We start from the raw sequence: 16,418 nt of genomic DNA on the forward strand, positions 1-16,418 counted from the left end.
ATTCTCAATAAGAAATGTGTTGATGCACCTGAATCTTCTAAACCCCTCTTCCTTCCTACTGTTTCTTGTGAAGTGCCATTTTGCTCAGTTTTCAATTACTTATCTTTCTGCTAAAGTATTACTGTGCATTACTTGTTCACAAAACTTCAGGGAAGTGTTGCTAGGGGGTGTCTAAAGATATTTCGGTTTAACTTGTATTTTCCCTCCCTTTCGCTAGTTTTCACTCTACCGCAAACTTGTCTACAATTGACTAGGGAGTTGTATATACTTTTCCTTGACTAATCTTAACTTGCTTTATCAACTGTGATTTATGTGTTGAACTAGATGTGTATAAAATAAATCTATATATTCTCTTTTAATACAAAGCTTTGGTCAGCGTTTCCTTTGCCAAAATACTGTGCTACCTATTATGTAAACCCTGAATACTGCTCATCTCCCTCTTGAGATACGTCTGACTGCTTAGCCACAGCTACCAACTAAATCTTTGTGGTACGGAGTGATACCAAAGGGGATTTTTCTTGATTATACCTGTAGTCTTAATCTTCTGTAGTGCTCCCTAAGGGAACTGCACAGGATTCTGCCTAACACTTGCACCAGAGCAGGGTCTGTGTAGCAGCTGCACAGCAGTCACTGCCTCTGCGGGCATTAGCCGGCGCAGGTATTATTATATATGTAGTCACTTATACCAGAGCAGGGTCTGTGTAGCAGCTGCACAGAAGTTCAGGTCAGTAATCAGTAGCCTGCGCAGCTATTATTATATATGTAGTCACTTATACCAGAGCAGGGTCTGTGTAGCGGCTGCATCGCAGTCACTGCGTCTGCGAGCATTAGCCTGTGCAGGTATTATTATATATGTAGTCACTTATACCAGAGCAGGGTCGGTGCAGCAGCTGCACAGCAGTCACTGCGTCTGCGAGCATTAGCCAGCGCAGGTATTATTATATACACAGTCACTTGCACCAGCACAGGGTCTGTGCAGCAGCAGCAGACCAGTCACTGCGCCCCCTCCCGCTTCTTCCAACTCCTTGCTCCGTTCCACTGGCACCGCCTCCCCTTTCACATCCACTCTTCTCGCTCCTACCCTTCCTTTCGCTCCTCTCTAAAATCTTACCTCTTCCATTCTCCTCCCTAGAACCCCTCCGTCTCTACCTCCTCCCTTCCCCTTTACCCACACCTCATACTCCTCCTCCTCCTCCTCCTCCTCCTCCTAACCCTCTCCATCCCTTCGTTCCCCTTCCTCCCCACCCCCTGCTTGATTCTGGTCTCACTTTCACCTACCTTCTTCCCTCACATTCCTGCTCTTTCCCCCGTCCTTAACTCCTCTTTCACCTACCACTCCCATGTTCACCTCCCCCCTCCTACACCCTTCTCCCCGCTGTAAAATTGTAAGTTGTTCTTTATGCTGTTATCAGGTTGTGGTCAATTGTCATTATGCTTGCTGTATGTTTACTTGTTCTCATGTAAAGCAATTTGGAGTAAAGGGCTATATAAATTAAATAAAATACAAATAAATATACACCTAGTCACTTGCACCAGGGCTGGGTCTGTGCAGCAGCTGCACAGCAGTCACTGCCTCTACAGGCATTAGCCTGTGCAGGTATTATTATATATGTAGTCACTTGCACCAGAGCAGGGTCTGTGCAGAAGATATACAGCAGTCACTGCGTCTGTGAGCATTAGCCAGCGCAAGGTATTACTGGATATGTAGTCACTAGCACCAGAGCTGGGTCTGTGTAGCAGCCGCACAGCAGTTGCTGCGTTTGCAAACATTAGCCCGTGCAGGTATTATTTTATATGTAGTCACTGACACACAGGGCTGGGTCTGTGCAGCAGCTGCACAGCAGTCACTGCATCGGTAAGCATTAGCCTGCGCAGATATTATTTTATATGTAGTCACTTGCAAGAGAGCAGGGTCTGTGCAGCAGCTGCACAGAAGTCACTGCGTGTGCGAGCATTAGCCTGTGCAGGTATTATTATACATGTAGTCACTTGCACCAGAGCAGGGTCTGTGCAGCACCTGCAGAGCAGTCACTGCCGCTGTGAGCATTATCCTGTGCAGGTATTATTATATATGTAGTCACTTACACCAGAGCAGGTTCTGTGCAGCAGTCGCTGCGTCTGCGAGCATTAGCGTGTGCAGGTATTATTATATGGTCACTTACATCAGAGCAGAGGCTGTGCGGCAGCTGCACAGCAGTCACTGCCTCTGCAGGCATCATTAGGGTAGTGCGGCAGCTGCACAGCAGTCACTGCCTCTTAAGGCATCATTAGGGTCTGTGCGGCAGCTGCACAGCAGTCACTGCCTCTGCAGGCATCATTAGGGTCTGTGCGGCAGCTGCACAGCAGTCACTGCCTCTGCAGACATCAGGCTCTGCAGGCATTATTAGGGTCTGTGCAGCAGCTGCACAGCAGTCATTGCGTCTGCAAGCATTAGCCGGTGCAAGTATTATTATATATGTAGTTACTTGCCCCAGAGCAGGGTCTGTGTAGCAGCTGCATAGCAGTCGCTGCGTCTGCGAGCATTAGCCTGTGCAGGTATCGTTATATATGTAGCCACTGACACCAGAGCATGGTCTGTGTAGCAGCTGCACAGCAGTCACTGCCTCTGCGAGCATTAGCCGGCGCAGGTATTATATATGTCACTTGCACCGGAGGAGGGTCTGTGCAGCAGCTGCACAGAAGTCACTGCGTGTGCGAGCATTAGCCTGTGCAGGTATTATTATACATGTAGTCACTTGCACCAGAGCAGGGTCTGTGCAGCACCTGCAGAGCAGTCACTGCCGCTGTGAGCATTATCCTGTGCAGGTATTATTATATATGTAGTCACTTACACCAGAGCAGGGTCTGTGCAGCAGTCGCTGCGTCTGCGAGCATTAGCGTGTGCAGGTATTATTATATGGTCACTTACATCAGAGCAGAGGCTGTGCGGCAGCTGCACAGCAGTCACTGCCTCTGCAGGCATCATTAGGGTTTGTGCGGCAGCTGCACAGCAGTCACTGTCTCTGCAGGCATCATTAGGGTAGTGCGGCAGCTGCACAGCAGTCACTGCCTCTTAAGGCATCATTAGGGTCTGTGCGGCAGCTGCACAGCAGTCACTGCCTCTGCAGGCATCATTAGGGTCTGTGCGGCAGCTGCACAGCAGTCACTGCCTCTGCAGACATCAGGCTCTGCAGGCATTATTAGGGTCTGTGCAGCAGCTGCATAGCAGTTACTGCGTCTGCGAGCATTAGCCTGCGCAGGTGTTATTTTATATGTAATCACTCACTCCAGAGCTGGATCTGTGCAGCAGCTGCAGAGCAGTCGCTGTTTCTGCGAGCTTTAGCCTGTGCAGGTATTATATATTTAATCACTTACTCCAGAGCAGGGTCTGTGCAGCAGCTGCACAGCAGTCACTGTGTCTGCAAGCTTTAGCCTGTGCATGTATTAAATATGTAGTCACTGACACCAGAGCAGGGTCTGTACAGCAGCTGCACAGCAGTCACTGCGTCTGCGAGCATTAGCCTGTGCAGGTATTATTATATATGTAGTCACTCACTCTAAAGCAGGGTCTGTGCAGCAGCTGCACAGCAGACACTGCGTCTGTGAGCATTAGGCTGTGCAGGTATTATTATATATGTAGTCACTTGCAGCAGAGCAGGGTCTGTGCAGCAGCTGCACAGCAGTCACTGCGTGTGCGAGCATTAGCCTGTGCAGGTATTATATATGTATTCACTTACTCCAGAGCAGGGTCTGTGCAGCAGTTGCTGCGTCTGCGAGCATTAGCGTGTGCAGATATTATTATATATGTAGTCACTGACACCAGAGCAGGGTCTGTGCAGCAGCTACACAGCAGTCACTGCATCTGCAAGCATTAGCCTGCGCAGGTATTATTATATATGTAGTCACTTACTCTAGAGCAGGGTCTGTGCAGCAGCTGCACAGCAGTCACTGCCTCTGCGAGCATTAGCCTGCGCAGGTTTTATTATATATGTAGTCACTTACTCTAGAGCAGGGTCTGTGCAGCAGCTGCACAGCAGTCACTGCCTTTGCGAGCATTAGCCTGTGCAGGTGTTATTATATATGTAGTCACTGACACCAGAGCAGGGTCTGTGCAGCAGCTACACAGCAGTCACTGTGTCTGTGAGCATTAGCCTGTGCAGGTATTATTATACGTGTAGTTACTTGCTGCAGAGCAGGGTCTGTGTAGCAGCTGCACAGTAGTCACTCCCTCTGCAAGCATTAGCCGGTGCAGGTATTATTATATGTAGTCACTGACACCAGAGCAGGGTCTGTGCAGCAGCTACACAGCAGTCACAGCGTCTACGAGCAAAAGCCTGTGCAGGTATTATTATATAGTCACTTACACCAGAGCAGGGTCTGTGCGGCCGCTGCACAGCAGTCACTGTCTCTGCAGGCATCATTAGGGTCTGTGCGGCAGCTGCACAGCAGTCACTGCCTGTGCAGGCATCATTAGGGTCTGAGCGGCAGCTGCACAGCCGTCACTGCCTGTGCAGGCATCATTAGGGTCTGAGCGGCAGCTGCACGGCAGTCACTGCCTCTGCAGGCATCATTAGGGTCTGTGCGGCAGCTGCACAGCAGTCACTGCCTCTGCAGGCATCATTAGGGTCTGTACGGCAGCTGTATAGCAGTCACTGCCTCTGCAGGCATCATTGGGGTAGTCACAGCGTCTACTAGCATTAGCCTGTGCAGGTATTATTATATAGTCACTTACACCAGAGCAGGGTCTGTGCAGCAGCTGCACAGCAGTCACTGCCTCTGCAGGCATTAGCCTCTGCAGGCATTATTAGTGTCTGTGCAGCAGCTGCACAGCAGTCACTGCCTCTGGATGCATTATCAGGGCAGTCACTGCCTCGGCAGGCATTATCAGGGCAGTCACCGCCTCGGCGGGCAGTATTAGGGTCTGTGCGGCAGCTGCACAGCAGTCACTGCCTCTGTGGGCATTATCAGGGCAGTCACTGCCTCGGCAGGCATTATCAGGGCAGTCACCGCTTCTGCAGGCATTATCGGGGTCTGTGCGGCAGCTGCACAGCAGTCACTGCCTCTTCGGGCATTATCAGGGCAGTCACTGTCTTTGAGGGCATTATCAGGGCAGTCACCGCCTCTGAAGGCATTACCGGGGCAGTCACTGCCTCTGCGGGCATTCTCGGGGCAGTCACCACCTCTGCGGGCATTATCAGGGTCTGTGCAGCAGCTGCACAGCAGTCACTGCCTCGGCGGGCATTATCAGGCTAGTCACCGCCTCTGCGGGCATTATCAGGGTCTGTGCGTCAGCTGCACAACAGTCACTGCCTGGGCGGGCATTATCGGGGCAGTCACCACCTCTGCGGGCATTATCGCGGCAGTCACTGCCTCTGCGGGCATTATCAGGGTCTGTGCGGCAGCTGCACAGCAGTCACTATCTCTGTGGGCATTATCAGGTTAGTCACTGCCTCGGCGGGCATTATCGGGGCAGTCACCGCTTCTGCGGGCATTATCGGGGTCTGTGCGGCAGCTGCACAGCAGTCACTGCCTCTTTGGGCATTATCAGGGCAGTCACTGCCTTTGCAGGCATTATCAGGGCATTCACCGCCTCTGAAGGCATTACCGGGGCAGTCACCGCCTCTGAAGGCATTATCAGGGTCTGTGCGGCAGCTGCACAGTAGTCACTGCCTCTGCGGGCATTATCAGGGCAGTCACCGCCTCTGCGGGCATTATCAGGGCAGTCACCGCCTCTGCGGGCATTATCAGGGTCTGTGCGGCAGCTGCACAACAGTCACTGCCTCGGCGGGCATTATCGGGGCAGTCACCGCCTCTGCGGGTATTATCGGGGTCTGTGCGTCAGCTGCACAGCAGTCACTGCCTAGGCGGGCATTACCGGGGCAGTCACCACCTCTGTGGGCATTATCGCGGCAGTCACCGCCTCTGCTGGCATTATCGGGGCAGTCACCACCTCAGCAGGCATTATCGGGGCAGTCACCACCTCAGCAGGCATTATTGGGGCAGTCACCACCTCAGCAGGCATTAACGGGGCAGTCACTGTTTCTGCTGACATTATTAGAATCTGTGTGCATTATCAGGGTCTGTTGGGCAGGTGCACGCCAGAGCCTGTACTTCCCCCTGGATGAGCTCCTGGGCAGCTGCTGCTGCAGTCACTGCCTCTGCGGGCATGATCAGGGTTTGTGCGGCAGCTGCATAGCAGTCACCGCCTCTGCAGGCATTATCGGGGCAATCATCGCCTCTGCGGGCATTTTCGGGGCAGTCACTGTTTCTGCTGACATTATTAGAGTCTGTGTGCATTATCAGGGTCTGTTGGGCAGGTGCACGCCAGAGCCTGTACTTCCCGCTGGATGAGCTCCTGGGCAGCTGCTGCTACAGTCAGCGCCTCTGCGGGTATTATCGGGCAGTCACCGCCTCTGCAGGCATTATTGGGGCAGTCACTGCCTCGGCGGGCATTATCAGGGCAGTCACTGCCTCTGCAGGCATTATCAGGGTCTGTGCGGCAGCTGCACAGCAGTCACTGCCTCTGCGGGCATTATCGGGGCAGTCACTGCCTCTGCAGGCATTATTGGGGCAGTCACCGCATCTGCAGGCATTATAGGGGCAGTCACTACCTCTGCAGGCATTATCAGGGCAGTCACCGCCTCTGCAGGCATTATCAGGGCATTATCGGGGCAGTCACCACCTCTGCAGGCATTATCGGGGTACCTCTGCGGGCATTATTAGGGCAGTCACCGCCTCTGCGGGCATTATTAGGGCAGTCACCGTCTCTGCAGGCATTATCGGGGCAGTCACCGCCTCTGCGGGCATTATCGGGGCAGTCACCGTCTCTGCAGGCATTATCGGGGCAGTCACCACCTCTGCGGGCATTATCAGGGCAGTCAAAGCCTCTGCGGGCATTATCAGGGCAGTCCCCGCTTCTGCGGGCATTATCAGGTCCTGTGCGGCTGCTGCTGCCTGCGGCGTCCTTGGACAGCCCCAGTGAAGGCTGGGGGCGGTGGGGGCGTGCATCTGCAGGGGCGCAGCGCCGAGAAGCGTGCCAGTGCATGGAGAGCGCCGCAGCTGCACTTCCCGCAAGAGCTGGACCGCGCGCCTCACTCACCTGCTGCCGTTGCCTGGCATCCGGAAGTGGGCCTTTCGTAAACGGAAGCCGCGCCGAGCTTTCATTATCAATCGGACGCTTAAAGTCCCCACCAGACCGCATTGCATTGCGTGTCTGGTTAAAATTCTGCCGACAGTCTCTGCTATGCCTTTACAGTGTCGTGACGTCGGCACGTATTTCTGTTAAGTCTCGTGACCTTGTGGCGTAGGACGTGTACGTGCTGATGCGGAAGAGAATCATCTTGCAGGAGGTGCCCTCCGTGCTGGGCGCGGGTCTAGTGCCCGTTAATGAGGCGCCTCCACCTCCCGGGAGAGCTTCGAGGCGCCAGGTGCATTTAGGTGCCGGTGGGCTTGTCTTCAGCAGCGGGTCTTTGGGTGCGCCATCTCCCTTCGCCCTGTCCTGCGCAGCTTTCGCTGATCAAACAGCCACGAGCTCCGCTCACCCAGTTACAAGTCAAGCCCCGTGTGGATCCCATTGCACCACAGCCCACACCTGCCTAGGTCTGAAAATCACAAACCCGGAGACGTGTGCCCCGCCCCCAGGCGTGCAAGACCCCGCCCCCTTCCACAGGGCCCCGCCCCCAGGCGCGCGAGGCCCCGCCCCCAGGCGCGCGAGGCCCCGCCCCCAGGCGCGCGAGGCCCCGCCCCTTCCACACGGCCCCGCCCCCAGGCGCGCAAGGCCCCGCCCCTTCCACACGGCCCCGCCCCCAGGCGCGCAAGACCCCACCCCCAGGCGCGCAAGACCCCGCCCCTTTCCACACGGCCCCGCCTACGGACGCTCAAGACCCCGCCCCTTTCCACACGGCCCCGCCCACATCCACACAAGACCCCGCCCCTTTCCACACGTGTTGTGATGGGCAAAGTGCACAGCACTGTTATGTATTTACATACCCTTGTAAGTTGGTTCACGAGGGTACTGTGTTGTGTGTATTTCTTACAGAGCAGCTCTATTATGAGTCATAGGGTTCTAAGAATGTTTTATTTTGATGTGCCTGACTGGTGCAGTAATCTCAGTTCAGTTGGGGCTGCCGCTTGGTTAGGTGCCTGCTGTCGTGTTGATCTTAATTAATAAACTCCCGTTGGAGTCTTGTCTGCCTGGAGTCCTTATTCCACATTGGCGACGAGGTTTGTCGTGCGGCCGGCTCGCTTTCTTTCCGCTGCCGAGGCCGTATCAGATCACCGCCTGTTCATCCTGCGTCCGTACGCGACAGCAGGCGGAGCGGAACAAGCCATGATGAAATATATTGAATCTTAATAAAATTGTGACATTGAATTTCCACTTTTTGATGTGGGAAGAGTGTTTGGTGACACCTGTTTGAATTCCGGACATTCTTTTTGTAGATAAAAGTGTATGCTCACAGAGCAAGAAGTCTGTTTATCCCTACCTGTGACTCAGAACCGTTTTGAGAATAGAGGAAGCAGGATCAAGACCAGGTCAGGAGGCATACCCTGGAGGGTGGGGGCTGTGTGTGCCTTCGCGCTGCGCTTCCGAATTCAGAGCGCGCTTGCAATGCAATGTTGTTGCGGCCCTGCTCGAGACTGAACGTCAGTCAATCCACGCGCCTGCAGTCTCGTGAGCTCGCGCACCAAATGAGGAAGTGGGTGTTTCCCTCTGACGTGGAAAGAGCTCCTCTCTCATGCTGACATTGTCATTGGGTTGCTAAGCAACACCCTTTCATTGCAATCTCCCTGCCCTCAGGGAATTGGGCATTGTGACATACTCACACTGAACTACTGAAAGAGTTCGCTATCAATCAAACGCTCCGTTCTCTACTGTATTATTTCGCAATGTGCTTCCTCGAATGCTCATCACTCTGACAGTGCGTCTGCTGCTCACACGTTACACAAGTTGTTGTGTATTTGTGCCCCTTTTATTTTCCATTATTCTTCCGATCTCTGCATTGTTGCCTCACACACATAGGCACAGTTATCTGCCGTGACATGGCGGCAACAATACCCCCACCTGTGCCTTTCCTGAACGAGCCTGGCCGTCGCCCCATCAGGTGGGACAGGTGGAAGAACATATTCGAGTTCTACTTGGTGGAGATGGGTGGAGAGAGATTCAGTTCGGCTCGTAAGAAGGCATTGTTACTTCATAATCTGGGAATAGAAGGGCGCACTGTGTTTGATGGACTAAGCAGAAGTCAAAGTGCCGAAGCCGGAGAGGTGGATGAGTATACATTCGCCCTCAAACAATTGGAGGATCATTTTGAACCGAGAAAGAATGTGACTTTTGAGAGTCACAGGTTCTTTCAGCGCGTGCAGGAGCCATCTGAGTCAGTGGAATCATACATAGCCTCTTTAAGGACTCTAAGTCCCTCTTGCGAATTCGAACATCTCTGACTCACTCATCAGGGACCAGCTGGTGAGGTGTACGAACAATATCAGAATTCAAGAAAAGTTGCTAGCCAAGGACATGAAGTTGGAGGAGGCTGTGGATCTAGCCAGGAGTATACAGCAAACGTCAAAATATGTTAAGGAACTGAGAATTGACAAACAAAGTGCTCAAGCTGTGTGTGCGGTTGATCAAAAGAGGAAACTGAGTGTCAGCATGAACCGGAAGGGAGCGTCGAGCACGAAATGCACCAGATGTGGCAGTCTCAGACATGGATCAAATTACCCTTCTTGCCCAGCAAAATTTGCTGAATGCTTCAAGTGCAAAGGCAGAGGACATTTTGCTAATGTTTGCAAGGGCTGATCGATCTCCTGGAATCCAGGAACAGCAACGAGGAAAGTGTTCGTTTGGGTTACAACATACAGGAACTGTCCACTGCACAGGACTCAAGTCCCAGGCATGTGTTTGAAGTATCGGCCATTGGGGGAGAGAAGGAGGGGCCGGTGGATGTGTTCATGATTCATGGTCAAGAAATAGTTATGAAATTCGACACATGTTGTCCCTGGACCATCATATCGAAAGACACCTTGAAGAAAACCCTGAAGAAAGATGAAACAATGTTGAACCCACCTGACATTCAACCCTGTGGTTATGGAGAGTCTCCAATTGAAATTCTGGGTCAATTTTCTGCAAGAGTTGCATACAAAGGGAAGGAATGCAAGGCAAACATTTTAGTCGCAAAGAAGGGTGCCTCCCTATAAGGTTGGGAGGAACAGAGGAATCTGAGGGTCAGGGTGCAGGCCAGTGCTCTTGAACCCGTTACTATTGCTGAGATTGATGATGTATGGTCCAAGGAGTTTCCGGAGGTTTTCTCTGAAAACTTGGGCAGGCTCAGGCATTTTGAGCATCATATAAAACTGAAGAAGGATGCTCAACCTATTGATCATAAAGTGAGGCATGTGCCATTAAATATGAGAGCGCAGCTTCGCAGTGAACTGGATGATTTGGTCTGTAAAGGTGTGATTGAGCCTGTGGCGGCCACGGAGTGGTTGTCACCTCTAGTGCTTGTGGCTAAAAACAATGGGAAATTGAGGTTGTGTGTAGACCTATGTAGTCTCAATCATAACATATTAGTGGAAAGGCATCCTTTGGCCAATATTTCGGAAACACTCTCCACCCTTACTGTTATGTATTTACATACCCTTGTAAGTTGGTTCACGAGGGTACTGTGTTGTGTGTATTTCTTACAGAGCAGCTCTATTATGAGTCATAGGGTTCTAAGTATGTTTTATTTTGATGTGCCTGACTGGTGCAGTAGTCTCAGTTCAGTTGGGGTTGCCGCTCGGTTAGGTGCCTGCTGTCGTGTTGATCTTAATTAATAAACTCCCGTTGGAGTCTTGTCTGCCTGGAGTCCTTATTTCACACACTGCCCACAGACACGCAAGACCCCGCCCCTTTCCACACGGCCCTGCCCACAGGCGTGCAAGACCCCGCCCCTTTCACACGGCCCGCCCACATGTTAGTGGAATGCAACACCCAAAGTGCATAGGACGAATTGCACACGCCTTCCATAAAAGCAATACACACACGAAACCAAGAGAGGATATTTTCCTTCAATAGTGTTTTTTAAAAGGTGTGCATGTTTTAAACTCCAAGAACTCATACATAGGTTTCCCCTGAAACTTGCAGTGCCAGAATGGGACATTTCACCTTTTAGTTGTTCATTGTTTTTCATCAGGTTATTTAGTGCAGTGGTGAGGTGTCCAGCCTGCAAACCTGATGGCTGTGGTTCAATCACTGAGGTTGGCTTTAATTCATGAATTCAAAAAGGACCTTCAATGTTTCTCACTTTAGCGGAGGGGGGTCCACCCTCTGAAAGAAGTGGGTGGACTCTGTCCACCCACGTGTACCCTCGACTTGAACCCTGGCAAACTGGCCAAAAAGAATGAAAGCTGACGAGTAATACTGCTTTCAATCTGGTGTCATTGAAAGCAGTATTACTGCATTTATTTTGCTTAAGCTTTCATTCTTTTTGGCCTGTTTCCCTTCAATAAGGCAAACTGCCCAAAAAGAATGAAAGCTTAAGCAAAATAAACGCGGTAATACTGCTTTCAACACTGGATTGAAAGCAGTATTCAACTTTTATTTTGCTCCAGCCTACATTCTTTTTTGGTCCCGCCAAAACCTGGAGACTCCAGGGTCTTCCCCCAGAGACCCAGAGAAGAGGCTCAAAACCTGAAGTCTCCGGGGAAAAACCCAGAGATTAGGCAGGTATGCCACAGCCAGCATGCTTGCTTCATTTTCTGCACTGCTACGACTGCCTGAAGTTCTCTTGGCATTATTTCTGTAACTTTACTGCCTTTAAGAGGGGCGAGGTTCGGATTTGAGCATTGCAGGGAGATATGCCTACCTTTACCGCTCAGTGCCGCTAGGCAGTGCATTGAGATGTACTGGCCATAGCGAGGACAGCCCACAACTGTGCCTCCCATGGTTTTGGCACCCACCCCTCAATCAGCCTCCTGCCCTTCCTCCCCAATCAGCTCCCCCCACACCCCCAAGGACCTCTTGAGTATTCACCGTAATAAAGGAGGAGGACCAGGTTTCGAAGGTGGAAGTTGCAAATGCTGCAGCAAGCTTTATTGAACCATCAAGTCAGGAGTGTGATCCATTTCTCCACCACACCTCAGGAATATTCTATGCTGGGTGTGGCTTCTTAAGCATTATCCCGCCCCCCCCCCCAGTAAGTGTCCAGAGGACCCTGATAGGTAGACCCATCCCTCCCTACTCATTCGAAACACTTGTGTTTAGGCACGTTATAAATGCCATATCATATCATTCCCTCTCTACCCATGGCCATTTTTATTTCCTTTTACTTTTTCATTTTGTTACTTTCTTTTCCTAACTTTCTAATCATTCATTCTTTCTTCACATTACATCATTCTATTGCTTAGTTTCTTCACATTGTACCCTTCATGTTATTTTGCTTCTCTTTCTATTACCCCATTTCTTTCTTTCCCCACTCTGTGCCCCTCCCCCCGTCTAACCCATCCCTCCCCCTTCTGTCATTCCCAAGTCTCTTCTTCCTCCCCAAGAGCTTTCACCCACTTTGGTTTTGTCCAAATTATTGCCGCCCCTGGTTTTCCGTACTCAGTTCTTTCTATTTTCTATTCTCCAAGTGCCTACCCATTCCCCACAGCCCCCAAGTTCTTCCTAGGCCCCACCTCTTAGTTCCCCAAATGCTTTGCCTGCCCCCCTAACTCCTTCTATTGGTAGTCTATTCCAGTCCCCTCATTCTTCTCATCCCCTCTTCCAGTACCACCATCCCCCAGCAAGTCTATTCAAACCCCTAATTCGTTCAAGACCTGAAAATCCTTACTCCCATCTAGGGATGCAACGGTATTACGGTATACCGTTAAAGATACCGTGAACCACCTAATTGAACAATAATAACCGTCACATTGTTTATACCGGTATACCGTTCATACCGTTAAGTGTGTTTTTCTATCTGATTTGGAAAGGCTGCAGTAAGCAAGTGCTGCGCAGTCTTGGTCTTGCACTGTTGGATGTGCCGTCTGCAAAGTAGTTTCAGTTTGAGCAGTTTTTAATTCCATTCCATAAACCACATGTGCCTGACACAAAATCAATGTGTTATCAATAGGAAGAATAAATACAGTGCCAAGAAGCAAAAGGGTTTACTTTTATTTTTTTAAAGCGCTCACACAGCCCGCGGGCATTGAGGCAGTGTTAAAGAAATTGTTTATTTAGTTGCGTAATTGTTTTTGTCTTAGTTGCGTATTTATAACGCGCTTAAACACCCAGAGGTTTCTAAGCGCAGACCCGGGGATCGAACCTGTGTTGCTTCGTGTCGTCTTGCTTCCAAGGCGCGCACTTTGCCACTGAGCTATCCTCCCGGGACTTTGAGTTGGCGGCTTTGGGGTTTATATATTTATAATGGATAATGTTTTCATATGATTGTCTGGTTCTCTCATTGAATTTACATATGATAAGTCACACTGCGAAATGTACTCATCTCTGTGGGTATTCCCTGCTGCCATACCAAAGGGTAACATGTCCGTGATTACTGAACACCTTTTGGCCCGGAAGTAAACTAAAGGCTGTAATGTAAAGAGGGAGGGAGGGAGGGTGTGTTTGTGTGTGTGTGTGTGTGTGTGTATGTGTGTGTGTGTGTGTATGCGCACAAGCTTATACTACCATCCGCCTCCGTTGATCCGTGGCATGCAGGTTATCAAGATGGCAACATGTTCATCTTCACCAGTAGCCAGTGGGGGAGCTAAAAGCCTACATGACCACTTAAGAAAAGCTATTCAGTTTGCTTTGCCAATCGCAGCAGACCCCCCCCCCCCACCCTCCTCCTCTCCACACGTGTGTTTGTGTTTGGTGGAAGCAAGGGGTGGCATTTCAGTGGAAAGTATGTTAAAAAGCCCAATTCTGGTCTTGGGTGCCTGGTTTTGTTTGTGATGATAAATCTGACAATTTATGACCTTTTAGAAAATATTTGTTAAGATTAGTTAACACCACCTGCTATACCGCGATAATCATGATATACCATCATTTGGCAAGAAGGTTATTGTACCGTCATAAAACTAATACCGTGACACCCCTACTCCCATCCCCCCAGGTGCCTTTCTGTCCCCTCACTCTTCCCATTCCCCCAATTCTTTCCTTACCCAATTCCTTCCTTATCCATTCTCCAAATCCTTCGTTCCTTTACCCAATTCTTCCTGTAACCAAATTCTTCCCATCCCCCCTACTTCCCCTACATTTCCCCCGTTTCCATTCTCCCATTACTTTCCCACATTGAGTTGGAAGGACTTCCAAGCCCCCTAACCCCTCCCCTTTTCCCTGAGTGTAGTACTCTTGGGCGCCGTACTTCTAAGCTATTGGCTGCGCAGTCCCCGTTGGGATCTGCCAGCGCTTTCCGTGGGATCACCATGTAACATCCGCTGGGCCGCTCTGGAAGAGGAAACAACAACAATGCATTTCAAGACAGTAACATGACCATGCCTCAGCAGTGGGAAAGGTGGGCGGGTTCCTCTGAGCAGGGGTGGGGAAGCAGGACCAAGAGGGTGCACTTAGAGGCCAAGGGGCTTTATATAGCCCCCCCCATGGTCCTGTTCCCCTCTGTCACCCCCCCTGGTGACATGCTCCCACGGTGGGTGGGGGCCGTATCATTCTCCCTCTTCCTTTCCTTTCCATCCCTTGCTCGGCTGGGTGGGTGTCCAAACTAAGGGCGGGGACAGCCCACAACTGCACCTCCCATGGTTGTGGCATCCACTCCTCATTCAGCATTCTACCCCTCCCCCCCCCCCTCCCGCAAGGACCTCTTGAGGATTGCCCGAAATAAAGAGGCAGGACCGGTTTTCAAAGGTGGAGGTCAAAAATGCTGCAGCAGCTTTATTGAAGCATCAAGCCAGGAGTTATCTTACAGGTGATCCGTTTCTGCACCACACCTCAAGAATATTTTACGCTGGGTGTGGCGAGGACCCTGCCGGGTAGACCCCCACCCATTCCTTCTCTATCAATGGCCATTTTTATTTACTTTTTCATTTTATTTTATTTTCTTCTATTCATTAAATTTTGTTCCATTCTAACTTACTAATCATTTGTTCTTTCTTCACATTCCATCATTCTATTTCTATTGCTTAGTTTCTTTCTTCACATTCTACCCTTCTTCATGTTCTCTTGCTTCTCTTTCTATTACCCCATTTCTTTCTGTCCCATGGCTTAACCCTTGGCACTAAGAAATACCTCCTACTTTTATTCACTGTCCTACTGCTTGGTGAGGGCGGATTGGATTTCAGGCAGGGGGTGGAAGAAAGAGACTGGGCTCGGCAGTCCCCTGTCTTGTATCCGCTCCTTGGAGCCCAGCCGGATGTGGCTGGGCCCGAGGACACCCCTCCCTCCTAAGGAGAAGGCCAGGATGGAGTACCCCTCCCGCCTCTAATTGAATCTCACTGTTAATTGCCTGCACATTTTGGGAGTTTCACAAACCATGGCCCCACTGCCCTGTGTAATCCCATGGACATCCCAGTTATTCCTGACCCCGTCCTCGCTTGCCTTGCTCATATCCCGTCACCCAAATCGGGGGCTCTTATCTGTCACGACTTGTGTACGGTTACTGTGTTAAAAGCACTAGCTTCAGATACATGGCCAAGTCTGCCTCCCCCCAAATTATGTGACATTACTCCCAATGAAATTAGGAAAGAACCTGTATGGCCTTTCCCCCTCACCACACCATGAGTATGTTGGGCCCAGTCGCCCTTTACTGCAGGCCCCCTTATGCTAAGGTATCAATAACTAGTCACAAGGAAATATTACCGAAACCTTTTGTTTAACCGCTGGCCTGAGTTTGTCCACTTATAAATTGATCTCATTGGGAAACTGGGTTGCATAATCTCCCGAAATCTGCAGTGCTCCCTACCTTAAATCGTTGGGGGTGTACTCCTCCACCACTCCCAACACTTATTTGGGGCACTGACTAAACCTAAGCCCTAAAGTGGCTCAGCACACAACCCCACTTACCTGGCCTGTGACCCCATGTGAAGGAACTTTATTTAATCATCAGCAAACAAACTGCAACTGGTGGTGCCCGATACGTCAAGAATTCAACAAAGCCACTGAGCAACCCCAGAAGTGGAACAATGTACTGGTACTCCGAACAACTGGGATCAGAAGGAATCGTAGCTTTAGGAGACCACTACAACCCATTGTATTTGAAAACGCCTTCTGTTGACAAGAAAATCTTGCCTATGAACTTCTCCCTTCCGCCCAAGTCACGTACTCACATTTAACAATTTATGTTAACCATCATAGCAGTATTAGATTGGCAATTAGAGCTCCTTCCCGGGGTTTCCGTCAGTGTGTGCCACCAATTCGAAACCCACTGTGACAATGGAACCCCCCATACACCCATTTGTTTGTGCTGCATTCTCTTGTTTTTTACGTAGCAGTGCAGTGCCTTTTGTACGGATGCCCTAGTGTTTAT

At 50.7% G+C, this 16,418-nt stretch overlaps 1 protein-coding gene and 1 pseudogene across 3 annotated transcripts in view; one reads left to right on the plus strand and one right to left on the minus strand.

Annotated features, from left to right (window-relative positions):
* The window catches only part of LOC138528725 (zinc finger protein ZFP2-like), a 189,750-nt gene extending 182,449 nt beyond the window's left edge, over positions 1–7,301 (minus strand). For 2 of the 3 annotated variants that reach the window (XM_069640592.1, XM_069640590.1), the window contains exon 1: positions 7,079–7,301. In XM_069640592.1, coding sequence (XP_069496693.1) covers positions 7,079–7,185 — 107 coding nt within the window. In that variant the 5' untranslated portion in view covers positions 7,186–7,301. The other variant, XM_069640591.1, reaches the window with a different exon arrangement.
* Positions 7,302–7,318: 17 nt separating this feature from the next.
* The window catches only part of LOC138528241 (zinc finger protein 729-like), a 452,378-nt pseudogene continuing 443,278 nt past the window's right edge, over positions 7,319–16,418 (plus strand).

The sequence above is a fragment of the Ambystoma mexicanum genome, chromosome 7q (genome assembly GCF_040938575.1).
Source record: "Ambystoma mexicanum isolate Mex_15411 chromosome 7q, UKY_AmexF1_1, whole genome shotgun sequence".
NCBI classification, from domain to species: domain Eukaryota; kingdom Metazoa; phylum Chordata; class Amphibia; order Caudata; family Ambystomatidae; genus Ambystoma; species Ambystoma mexicanum.